The 12,447-nt window shown below is 52.6% G+C and overlaps 1 protein-coding gene and 1 long non-coding RNA gene across 6 annotated transcripts in view; one reads left to right on the top strand and one right to left on the bottom strand.

Moving 5' to 3' along the window:
• The window catches only part of ATCAY (ATCAY kinesin light chain interacting caytaxin), a 40,415-nt gene that overhangs the window by 19,150 nt on the left and 8,818 nt on the right, over positions 1–12,447 (top strand). For all 5 annotated transcript variants that reach the window (XM_043911963.1, XM_043911966.1, XM_043911967.1 and 2 more), the window contains 7 exons: positions 2,986–3,207; positions 4,727–4,912; positions 5,314–5,416; positions 7,207–7,338; positions 8,242–8,328; positions 10,122–10,220; positions 10,911–10,946. In XM_043911963.1, coding sequence (XP_043767898.1) covers positions 2,986–3,207; positions 4,727–4,912; positions 5,314–5,416; positions 7,207–7,338; positions 8,242–8,328; positions 10,122–10,220; positions 10,911–10,946 — 865 coding nt within the window. The remainder of the gene's footprint in view (positions 1–2,985; positions 3,208–4,726; positions 4,913–5,313; positions 5,417–7,206; positions 7,339–8,241; positions 8,329–10,121; positions 10,221–10,910; positions 10,947–12,447) is intronic.
• On the bottom strand, positions 821–6,730 carry LOC122699698. The gene is made up of 3 exons (XR_006342663.1): positions 6,672–6,730; positions 2,672–2,905; positions 821–1,856 (listed from the first exon to the last, which is right to left on the bottom strand). It is a non-coding gene; the product is annotated as an uncharacterized LOC122699698 (long non-coding RNA).

The raw sequence follows: 12,447 nt of genomic DNA, 5'->3' as shown, positions 1-12,447 counted from the left end.
TCAGTTGAAGTGTTCAAGGTATGGGGGTGTCAGGGCAGAGAACTCAGGTATGATTCATCCTGGGGCAAAATTCCTCTCCAACTGTGAACCTACAAAATCAAGCTATTTCTCTGCTTCCAAAGTACAAAGGTGAGACAGGCACAGAATAGATATTCCCACTGCAAATGGGAGAAATTGGAAGGATGAAGGGGTCACGAGTCCCAATGAGTCTGAAATTTGGCAGGGCAAATTCCACTGGATTTTTTTAAAGGCAAATTCCATTACTTTTTAAGGCTGAAGAATCATCCTCTTTGGTTCAGCGCCCTTTCCTCCGGGTCCACGTGCTGACATTACTGCCTCGAAGGTTCCCTGCACTTTCAGTCTTGCAGTCACCATGCTGGGATCCACAACCTGATCCCACCAGCAAAAGCAGCAGTATTCTTTTTAACATATTTATTTCTTTGGGTGGGTTGGGTCTTAGGTGTGGTGCACAGGCTTATTTGTTCCATGGCATGTGGGATCTTAGTTCCTGGAAGAATGAATGAATGAAAATAGTCACTCAGTCATGTCCAGCTCTTTGTGACCCCATGGACTGCAGCCCACCAGGCACCTCTGTCTGTGGAATTATCCAGGCAAGAATGCTGGGGTGGGTTGCCATGCCCTTCCCCAGGGGATCTTCCTGACCCAGGGATTGAACCTGGGTCTCCTGCATTGTGGGCAGGTTCTTTACCATCTGAGCCACCAGGGAAGCCAGAATCAAACAAAATTCCCTGCACTGAAAGACAGATTCTTAAGCACTGGACCACCAGGTTAAGCAGTATTTTAAATCAAGCATGCCTGATTCACTGCTCCCAACACACTTCCCGTGAAAAACGCAGGGTAAATTGAGAGGACTGGGGTCATATCCCTGGGAAGCTCCCTGCCTCAACGTCCCCATCTGTAAAATGGGTAATATTTCCCACCACACAAAGTCATGGTGAGAGCAGGAAATTATGCCAGTGCCTCACACATAGCAGACACTCGGTAAATGTGACTTATGGGGTTTTTTATTACTTTTCTTTTTCACTTTATTTATTTCTTTATTTTTGGCTGTGCTAGGCCTTCATTGCTGTGCGAGGGCTCTCTCTAGCTGCAGCAAGCGGGGGCTCCTCTCTGTTTGCAGTATGCAGGCTTTTCATGGCAGGGGCTTCTCTCGTTGCAGAGCACAGGCTCTAGAGTGCAGGCTCAGTAATCGTGGTGCTCCGGCTTAGTTGATCTGAGGCATGTGGGATCTTCCCAGGTCAAGGATTAAACCTGTGTCTTCTGAATTAGCAGGCAGATTCCTAACCACTAGACCACCAGGGAGGTCTGTAACTTGTGTCTTTCTAATGTTCTGCCAAAATGCATATTTCTATCCCGCAGTGTCTCTTGAAGCAGTCTGACCTGTTGCTTAGGGATCGAGAGATTCAAAGTGAAAAAAAAGAAATGAGATTCAAAATGAAAAAAAAAAAGGTAATCCAAGGATTTCCCTGGTGGTTCAGTGGCTGACTCCAAGCTCCCAATGCAGGGGACACAGGTTTGATCCCTGGTCAGGGAACTAGATCCCACATGCTGCAAGTAAGACCCAGCACAGTCAAATACATAAATAAAAATAAATACTTTAAGAAACATGTGGTCCATTTAATTACGGATCTATGAATGTCATCCAATATAAAAGAGGGGTGAGATTCTCCTTGATGTTGTTCAGTCGCTCAGTCCTGTCCAACTCTCTGCGACTCCATGGACTGCAGCACACCAGGATCCCCTGTCCTTCACGATCTTCTGGGGTTTGCTCAGACTCATGTCCGTTGAGTTGGTGAGGGACTCTCCTACTGGTTTATTGATTTTGTCTTCAAAGGCTGTGTAATGAAACAGGGAGAATTTCTGGGGTCTCTGGAAGGTCAGCCTCTTTTCCCAGAGCTGCCTTTGGGGGAGGGGGTGGCTCTCCTCCCCTTGTACACCCCATAAGCCTGAGGGGTTAGCTCTGCTCTAAGGGATGTTAGATGGTTTTAACCCCTTGAGGGCAGCCCAGGAGGTGAAACCACCTTTTATAAGGAGACCAGAGTCCAGGCTAAGAGTCTTTAGGAGGAAGTGGTCCAAACCATGGGGAATATCCACCCCCATGGCTTCAGAGTGACGTGGGAAGATCCTGCCTCCCTGTACCTCAGTTTACTCATCTGTCCAATGGGGCAGTAGCAAGGCTGCAACTGACTCAGCAGTAAAGAATCCCCCTGCCAATGCAGGAGATCCAGGAGACACCAGAGACACAGATTCGATCCCTGGGTCGGGAAGATCCCCTGGAGGAGGGCAGGGCAACCCACTTCAGTATTCTTGCCTGGAGAATCCCATGGATAGAGGAGCCTGGCAGGCCACAGTCCATGGGGTGGAAAACAGTCAGACATGACTGAGCACACATATCTGTCTAGAGAAGTCGGAACATGAAAACGTGGGCTAGGGCTTGGCAGAGGGCCTGGCCTGTGTTATGTGATCCCTAAAAGTTAACCGTTAGAGTCACACATCCCAGAAAGGCAAAAAGCAGAACTCGGACAGTCTCCTTCAGCCTTAGCCAGAAGGAAAAAAAGGCGCAGATGCTGGCAGGGCTGGAGCTTGATCTGGAGACCAGGCTGCCTGGGGTCTAATCTCCATGTCATCATTTGACCTTGACTCGACTCACCTGTGAGTCCCATTTTGCAGATGGTAAAACTGAATCAAGCTCAGAGCAAAGTGGGACTGCAGGGTCACAGAGCTGGTGGGTAGCAAGGTCAGGCTCTGAACCCAGGACTGTCCAATGTCCAAGTGTCTGCCCTTGACCTCCTAGCTGGATGGTTCCATTAACCGCTGCTGTGAAAGGATGTTGTCTGATTTCTAAGCACTCCCCACGGCAGGGCAGAGCAGATCTCTGTAGGGTCTGGAATAGGAGAAGGGGAAGAAAAAACAAGCAACTGATTTGGTTTTGCTTTGACTTTCCGTTTTCCCTTTCCCCCACAGCCCCTCCCAACACGCTGAACTTCAACGGGGCTCATCGTAAGCGAAAGACACTGGTGGCCCCTGAGATCAACATTTCCCTGGACCAGAGTGAGGGCTCCCTGCTGTCAGATGACTTCCTGGACACCCCCGATGACCTGGACATCAACGTGGATGACATCGAGACCCCTGATGAGACCGACTCACTGGAGTTCCTGGGGAACGGCAATGAGCTGGAGTGGGAAGGTAAGGTTGGTCACTCACCATATCTACCCGACCCCCAAATTGGACCCCAGTGCTCCTCTCGGCTTCTGGGGCCATCTTGCCAGAGTCCCCCCTCCTCCCTCCCCAGAGGTTCAAGGTGGGCAGGGCTTCTTTTGTTGTTTTGGGGGGTTCTTTTTTGGCCACGCTGTGTAGCATTTTAGTTCCCAGACCAGGGAGGGAACTTGTTCCCCCTGCATTGGAAGCATGGAGTCTTAACCACTGGCTCACCAGGGAAGTCCTGGAGTGGGGCTTCCAACCCAAGACTCCCAAAACAGGCCCTGGGACTCCACGTGCATTTTCTTGTGGACTTGTGGACTTTGCTGGGAGATGTGTCTTTCACCCAATTCACTTGATCAAAGGTGATCAAGACCAGAAGGAGGGGCCGCCCCCTGATTCCACAGGTGTCTGTGGAGAGGGTCTTGATTGCCGTGTGGGGGTAGGGTAGAGAGGGCAGGGACCCGTTAGGAAAACATGGTGCCTGCCTGCTCTCAGGGCAGTCAGGAAGCCGGGCTCTGGGTAACAGAACAAATGGATACAAGGTAATTGCACTGGTCGCTGGTGCTGTGGGAGAAATAGGTGATGGGAGAGGGCAGGGGGGCTCACTCAGGCAATTCAACCCTCCCACGGGACACTGGGCCACATTTGGGGGCATCTGTGGTTGTCACAATTGTGGGGATCCTGGCATCGAGGGGGTGGGTTCAGGGATGCTGCTCCACACCCTGTAGTGCCCGGGACGCCCCCTACAGACAGTGACTGGCCCTAAATGTCCACAGTGCCCAGCCCAAGACACCCTGAACCAGGCTTCCTAGGGTGGGGAGGGTTCTTCTGCAGGGTTGTCAGGACTGGCCTCGCTGGGTGGGTACTACTGGAGCTGATATTCCAAGGCAAGAACACAGGTCAGAAAGATAGCAACAGGGAATTTCCTGGTGGTCCAGTGGCTAAGACCCCATGCTCCCAATGCAGGGGGCCCAGGTTCGATCCCTGGTCAGGAAACTAGATTCTGCATGCTGCAACTAAAGATCCTGCATGCTGCAACTAAGAGGGCACAACCACATAAGTACTTTTCAAAAAGGTAGCAATGGTGGTGTCCATGTGGATGGAAGCAGAGGCACAGCATTTGTTGGGTGGATGTGAAATATGAAGGGGAAAGAGGTCTAAGATGGTAGCTGGGTTTGGGGCCTGAGCAGCTGGGAAAACAGTCAGGCTATTTTCTGAGGCGGGAAGATTGCAGGATGACAGATAGGCAAGAGACAGATAATTTCAAGAGTGGTTAAGAACCCCCGAGAAGCCCAGAGAGGGGAAAAATGTGTGCAAGGTCACACATCAAGAAAGGGGCTCTACCCAGTAAAAGGGTGAGATGAGTGGTCTTCCTCTGGCCTGGGGAGGAGAGTAAGAGGCTCTGTGGCCACGGGTGGCCAAGGCAGCCCAGAGAGGGAGGCTGGGACGAGATGTCCAGATTCAGGCGTCCCTCCTGCTCACCCTCCCTGCTGCCCTGCTCCAGATGACACCCCCGTGGCCGCCGCCAAGAACATGCCCGGGGACAGCGCGGATCTGTTTGGGGACGGTTCGGCGGAGGATGGCAGCGCAGCCAACGGGCGTCTGTGGAGGACGGTGATCATTGGGGAACAGGAACACCGGATCGATCTACACATGATCCGGCCCTACATGAGGGTGGTGACCCACGGAGGTGAGACCATGCCCCGAGGGCCCCTTCCCGGCTCCAACAACTGAAGGGCCCAGCAGCAGTCCTCTCTGAACCTCGGTCTCTTCTTCTGAGCCAGGGAGATGTTAAGCTGTAGTGTCTAGGTGTGCAGGGATAAAACTCACATGGGGGCAAGGCTTAGACGCCTGGGGGCACACCAGAGGTGCCCATGACGGTGGCTGGCACCCCCCCATGGAAGGTGTTTTCTGGCTTCTGTAGCCAGGCTGCTGGGGCTCAGAGCTATGTCCTCTGAGTATGGGCAGTGGGTGGGAGGGGGCCGGCCAGCTATGAGACACACGCATGGGGCAGAGCGCAGGGCAACTCAGAACTGGGAGAGGGCTCTGCCCGGCCCTGTGCAGGGCTGCTCACCAGCTGCCTCTCCGCAGGGTACTACGGCGAAGGTCTCAACGCCATTATCGTCTTTGCCGCCTGCTTCCTCCCGGACAGCAGCTCCCCCGACTACCACTACATCATGGAGAACCTCTTCCTGTAAGTGACCTGGCTGCTCCATCTCAGCTGCCCACAGGTCTGAGGTTCCCAGCCAGTGGGCAGGACAGGCATCAAGGACCACATTGGGTGGTTCTGCCCGGCACCAGGGAAGGGCTGGACCACGGGCAGACCTGCATCTGAGTCCTCTGCTCGCCTGCTGGGCCTCACTGGTGCTGTTGTCATCATCACTAGCATTTATGGAGCATGTATGGGGTGGGCTTCCCCAGTGGCTCAGCAGGAAAGAATCCACCTGCCAATGCAGGAGACACAAGAGACCTGGGTTTGATCCCTGGGTTGGCAAGATCTCCTGGAGGAGGACATGGCAACCCACTCCAGTATTCTTGCCGGAAAATCCCATGGATAGAGCAGCCTGGCAGGCCCCAGTCCATAGGGTCACACAGAATCAGACTCGACTAAAGTGACTGAGCATGCATGCCCACTGTGGTAGCCACAATGCTAAGGGCTTTGTACGTGAGAACATGTTCCATCCCCAACAAGACCCTGTGGGGTAGTTACAGTTGCCTCCCATTCTGTGGCTGCAGTGCTTGAGGCACAGAGAGGTTAAGTCACTTGCCCAAGGACACACAGGTACAGTTTTGCTAGGATGGAGACAGATAATTAAGCATAAAGCATCTGGTGGGACTCCACTGGTGTCCAGTGGTTAAGACCACACCTTCCTCGGGTTCTTAATGCAGGGCCATGGGTCTGATTCCTGGTCGGAGAACTAAGATCCCATATGCCTCCTGGTGTGGCAAAAAATAAAAATAAAAAATACTGGCAGATGACAGTAAGAGCTGAGCAAATCGTTACCACTCCAATTTTCATTATTATGAAGGTTTCCTTCTTCCTCAAGGGGGTGAGGGTGCCAGGTGGGCCAGAGGAAGAGGAAGTACCCATGGACGGTCAGATCAGAAAGTGGCCTGACTTACCAGGGAGCCCAGTCTCCCTAATTTACAGATGGGGAAGTGGAGGCTGAAAGAGGAGAGGATTCTTGGAAATCACTTAGGGGGAGACACAGCTGGGATGGACCCCAGGTCCCTAAAGTCAGGTGCAGTGGACCACTGTTTGTGGGTACCTGTCCCCCTAGGGCATTTGGGGCTGTTGAAACTTACATTCCAGAATTAATGGAGACATTAGATGAGTTCAAGAGGATAAATCACTTGGCACCTAGTAAACACTCAAAAAAATTGTTGTTTAGTTGCTAAGTTGTGTCCAACTCTTTGCAACTCCATGGACTGCAGGGCGCCAGGCTTACCTGTTCTCCGCTGTCTCCTGGAGTTTGCTCAAATTCATGTCCATTGAGTTGGTGATGCCCTCCAACCATCTCATCCTCTGTGGTTCAATCTTTCCCAGCATCAGGGTATTCTCCAATGAGTGGGCTCTTCCCATCAGGTTGCCAAAGTACTGGAGCTTCAGCTTCAGCATCAGTCCTTCCAATGATGTTCAGGGTTGATTTCCTTTTAGGATCGACTGGTTTCATCTCCTTGCAGTCCAAGGAACTCAATTTAAAAAACAAACAAACAAACAAAACTCCTCAGTAAGATAGTAACTACTACAATCATTGTGCCCACTGACCCAGACTTGGGGGGTGTTTGGGAGTCCTCTGCTCCCCTCCTCTGCTATCCGGCTAAGCATGCCAGGACAGCCAACGACACCTAAACAGGTGTGACACAGCCAGGGCAGGTGGAAAGAGAAAGAACGGGGGCCACAGGGCTTAGTCCCGGGGAACTGGGCTTCCTGACTCTGAGCCAGTCTTGCCGGGTCCCCGGTCCTCTGTGCCCCGTGACCAGGTACGTCATCAGCAGCCTGGAGCTCCTCGTGGCGGAAGATTACATGATCGTGTACCTGAACGGCGCCACGCCCCGGCGGAGGATGCCAGGCATTGGCTGGCTGAAAAAGTGCTACCAGATGATCGACAGGAGGTGAGCGGATGGGGCTGGGGGACGGCCTCAGTGTGCCCCGGGACCCGAGCACTGAAGTCCCTCCGACTCTGAAAGGACGAGGCTGGCGCGGCCATAACAAAGCGCCAGAATGGGTGGCTTAAACAGCAGAAGTGTGTCGTCCCCTAGTTCTGGAAGCTAGAAGTCCTTGGTCAAGTTGTCTGCAAGGTCGGTTCCTTCTGGAGCTGTGAGGGAGAACAGCCCCTGTGCACGCCTATATGCAAATGCCCCCTTTTATAAGGACACCCCAGTGATTGCGGATTAGGGGGAAGGCCCTGCTGGGATATGATCTCACCTTAGCTAATGACCCCTGCAGTGATCCTGTTCCCATACAAAGAGGGCTGCAGTTCAACATGCCCATAACAGGTGCTTAGAACTGGGGGCCCTAGAAAATCTTTCAGGAATGAGAGGTGATGTGGCCCCGCAAGGGCTTCCCAGGTGGCGCTAGTGGTAAAGAACCTACCTGCCAATGCAGGAGATGTAAAAGATGTGGGTTCAATCCCTGGGTCGGGAAGATCCCCTGGAGGAGGGCATGGCAGCCCCATCCAATATTCTTGCCTGGAGAATTTCATGGACAGAGGAGCCTAGTGGACTACAGTCCATGGAGTCACAAAGAGCTGGACACGACTGAAGTGACTTACACACACATGCACATGGCCACACAGTCAGATGCTCAGAATCTAAAGAGGGAGCCGGGTTCCGGGGCCAGTCTGCCACCTGCAGACTCTGCAAGGGGTGGAGGGGGTGGGCTTAGCTTAACCAAGACTCAGTCTTCTCCCCAGAGCACCACCTGGGCTCACAGAGTGGGTGACACCCGTTAGCTGCTCCCTCCCCAGGGCTTTTCCCCCAGGGAGCCCATATTGCTCTCTCTGCCTCCCCACACAGACTTCGGAAAAACCTGAAGTCCTTAATCATCGTCCACCCGTCCTGGTTCATCCGCACCGTTCTGGCCATCTCCCGCCCTTTCATCAGGTGAGATCATGATCTGAGTCTGGATGTCTTTTTTTTTTTTTCAATCAGCGTTTTCCAACTCCTGTCTAGGGAGTCTATATTGTTGCTTTACGCAGTTTAAAATTGGACTTCCCTGGCAGTCCAGTGGTTAAGATTCTGTGCTTCCAGTGCAGGGGGACTTGGGTTCCATCCATGGTGGGGGAACTAAGATCCCTCATACCGTGTGATATGGCCACTATTTGGACCTTTGTCGGCAAAGTGATGTCTCTGTTTTCTAACACACTGTCTAGATTTTTGTCATAGCTTTCCTTACAAGGAGCAAGCGTCTTTTAATTTCATGGCTGCAATTATCATTCGCAGTGATTTTGGTGCCCAAGAAAATAAAATCTGTCACAGCTTCCACTTTTTCCCCTTCTGTTTGCAATGAAGCAATGGGACCAGATGCCATGATCTTAGTTTTTTTTAATGTTGAGCTTCAAGCCAGGTTTTTCAGTCTCCTCTTTCACCTTGACCAAGAGGCTCTTTAGTTCCTCTTTTTATTTTTTATTATTTTACTTTTTGGCCATGCTTCTCAGCATGTAGGATCTTAGTTCCCCAACCAGGGATCGAACCCAGGCCCCTTGCAGTGGAAGCTCGGAGCCCTATCCACTGGACCACCAGAGAAGTCCCTATTTGATTATTTTATGACTTATTGTACAGTTACTTTCTCTTAGCCTTAGAGAATGTAACTCATTGTTAGAAAAACTGATTTGACCTTCAAAAGGAGTTTATATGACATTGTACCAAAATTAGATTTAAGGCAATTTTTTTAAAAAAATCACAAGTTCAAAGCCCCAAGCTGGTGACCAGTCACGTCAGTAGTAGCCGGTGGCCAGAGCTGGATTTGGACGGGAAGAAGCCATTCACCCTGGAAGAATGGAGGATGAATCAGCAGTCCCCACATGCACCTGTCTCATGCCCAAGTGACTACTGGTGCCACCAGACAGTGACGATTGTGGGGAGATTGACAGAGGAGCACCTCCTGGGGAAGATGGAGCCTGGAGTCTGGTATTAATAGCACCTCGTTCCTCTCTGCTTTCTTCCTTCTTTCCCTCTCTGCTCAAAAGTCCGTATAGTCAAAGCTATGGTTTTTTCAGTAGTCGTGTACGGATGTGAGTTGGACCAAAAAGAAGGCTGAGCACCGAATAATTGATGCCTTCAAGTTGTGCCGGAGAAGATTCTTGAGAATCCCTTGGACTGCAAGGAGATCAAACCAGTCACTCCTAAAGGAAATCAACCCTGAATGTTCACTGGAAGGACCGATGCTGAAGCTGAAGCTCCAATAGTTTGGCCACCTGCTGGAAAGAGCCGACTCACTGGAAAAGACCCTGATGCTGGGAAAGATTGAAGGCAGGAGGAGAAGAGGGCGACAGAGGATGAGATGGTTGGATGGTATCACTGACTCAGCGGATGTGAGTTTGAGCAAACTCAGGGAGATAATGAAGGACAGGGAGGCCTGGTGTGCTGCAGTCCATGGGATCGCAAAGAGTCAGATACAACTGAGTAACTGAACAACAACTCTGCTCAGTGGGGACTGGTTTCAGACACACGGCTCAGGAGCCCTCCCTTCTTGCAGGCAGAGACCCCAGGTTCTGCTCTGTACCTGCACTAGGGGCAGGGGGTAAGGTCTGGCATGGGCTGAGAGGGAGGTTGGGTGAGTGTGCTGGGGCATCCTGGCATAGGGCTGCGTGTGCATCCCTGGCTGCCTTCACTCCCTCTGACCCTGAGTCACCACCCCAAGGGCTTGCTTTCAGACGTGTCCCTCCTCCCACCAGCGTCAAGTTCATCAACAAGATCCAGTATGTGCACAGCTTGGAAGATCTGGAGCAGCTCATCCCCATGGAGCACGTGCAGATCCCAGACTGCGTGCTACAGTGAGTGTCTTGTGCCGTGGGAGCACCACCCCACCTCCATCCCCATCATCCCCAGGGTTGCTCATCTCCCAACCACCCATGCTTCACCCGGTCAAGCTGCCAGAGAACCAGACCTGAGTGGGAGAGCAGGACAGAGGGAAACAGAGTGAAACAGGCACCTGTGAAATGACAGAACACAGTGGACCTGGCCCCTCTAGTGCAGGCGGAGGGGCCAGTGAGTCCTGGCCCCTGGCTTGTCTTTGTAAATAAAGTTTTATTGGCACACAGCTATACTTGTCCATTTACAAACCATCCATGGCTGCTTTCGAGCTACAACAGAATCAAGGGGTTGCCACAGAGACTGGTCTGAAAAGCCGAAAATATTGACTCTCTGGCCCTTTGTGGGGGGGTGGGGCGTCTGTAGACAAAGCCACATTAATAATTAATTGCTTTATCCTGGCTTTGTTTAGGGCAGACGCTAGAAATGTCTGCTGAGTTGCAGCGACACCAGGCACTGGAATATGCCAGTAAAACAGCTATCCCTGCCCTGGGATGGGGTGAGGTGGGGCTTTGTAAAGTAGCTGCAGGCTATCCTGTCTGCTCTGAAGCCTGGCCTGTGTTCAGATGTGACAGTGAGACTGCTTTCCTGTTCCCAGAGGGGAGGGAATTCCCAGGCTACCTCTTAAGCTTTCTCCTTTTTCTCTCTTCCAGGTACGAGGAGGAACGGCTGAAGGCCAGGAGAGAAAGGTCTGTGCAGAGCGGCCCGTGTTCTGGCCGGGTTGGGGCTGGCTCTGAGCTGGGTTACGGCTGGGGGAAGCCGGAAGCTTCAACTCACTTGGGACCCATGTCACGCACACATGTGGTTCAAAGCCCTGCCTTCTCTAGAGGGACTGGAGTCAGACCCAGGCTGGAATCCAGGCTCCCCTGCTCAGTCTCAGCGTAACATTAGGCAAGTGAAAAATTCACAGCCATCCTGTGAGTTATCATGAGGAATTAGGACCAGTGTAACCCACTGGGCAAAAATAGTGGGCTCGGTAGAGTCCTTCTAATGATGCTGATGACAGTGGGGGCTTGGCCCTGGGGAACCTCCTAAGGCCCCCAGGTTGAGCCCTCCACCCTTCAGGAGCAGCTTCACTCTCCCGGCCTCATCCACCCACCGGGGCTCACCCCCCAGGTCCCCCTCCGCTCCCTGCTTTCCAGTTTCCTCCTCCCTCTGAAACCATTTATGTCGGATTGGGACTCAAACCCAGCCAAAACCCACAGTGCTTTGTTTCAGGACCTAATGAAACTCGGGTTCTTGATGTCTCACCGCAGAATTTAGTGAGAGACAAAGTGATAGGTAAGAGGTGGCTTTATTCAGATGCAGGGAGAAGTGCAGTCCACAGAGTGTGGGCCTTTGCAGAGGGTGCGCGCGGCCGTGGAATGTGGCGTGGTTAGTTTTTATAGGGTGGGTAATTTCATAGGCTAACGAGTAGGAGGATTATTCCAACTATTTTGGGGAAAAGGGTGGAGATTTCCAGGAATTGGGCAACTGCCCACTCCTTGGTCTTTTGACAGTGCCTTGGAACTGTCGTGGTGCCTCTGGGTGTGTCGTTTAGCTTGCAGATCGAGGATCAAGGTCTAATCAGAGTTCATTTGTCTCCCATCTTGGACCTATTTGATTCTTATTGGTTTATGTTGTGTCCTTGGGTTATGTCATTCTTTCAAAAATTTCCCTTTCCCTGCCCCTTTCCCTCCTGTTACACCTCTGGAGACCCCTCACCCCTCTGGGGACCCCAATCTGTCCTCTGGACTGGGCCCTCTGCTCCGCAGGGTTCCCCTCTTGCCCTCAAGGGCTCTCTCCTCCCTCCAGGCCAAGCCCTCCACCATCCAGGAAACCCTCCACCCTTTAGGGTCCCCATCCTCTGCATGCCCCCTCCTTCTCCCTTCCAAAGCCCTCCACCATCTGGGAACCCCCCCCCATCCTCTGGTTCCCTCCTCCTTCCCAGGGCTCCCTCCATCCTCCAGGGCCCGCCTCCCTCTGGGCCCCCTCCAGTCTCTGGGACCCCCTCTGTCCTCCAGGGACACCCCCAAGGGCACCGTCTGCCCATGTAGGTCCTGCGGGTGCAAGGGAGAGGGGAGACAGAGCAGGGGTCCCTCCGGGTGTGGAAGAGAGGGGAATCCATCTGGTGTTCCCCTGCCCAGGGCCCTGGGGAGCCTCCTGGGGGCCTGGGCCTTATCCTCTGCACAGTAAAGCCATGGGTCATGA

This window comes from Cervus elaphus, chromosome 9 (assembly GCF_910594005.1).
Source record: "Cervus elaphus chromosome 9, mCerEla1.1, whole genome shotgun sequence".
Taxonomy (NCBI): domain Eukaryota; kingdom Metazoa; phylum Chordata; class Mammalia; order Artiodactyla; family Cervidae; genus Cervus; species Cervus elaphus.
Note: the sequence above shows the minus strand (reverse complement) of the source record. Positions and strands in the feature narration are given on the sequence as shown.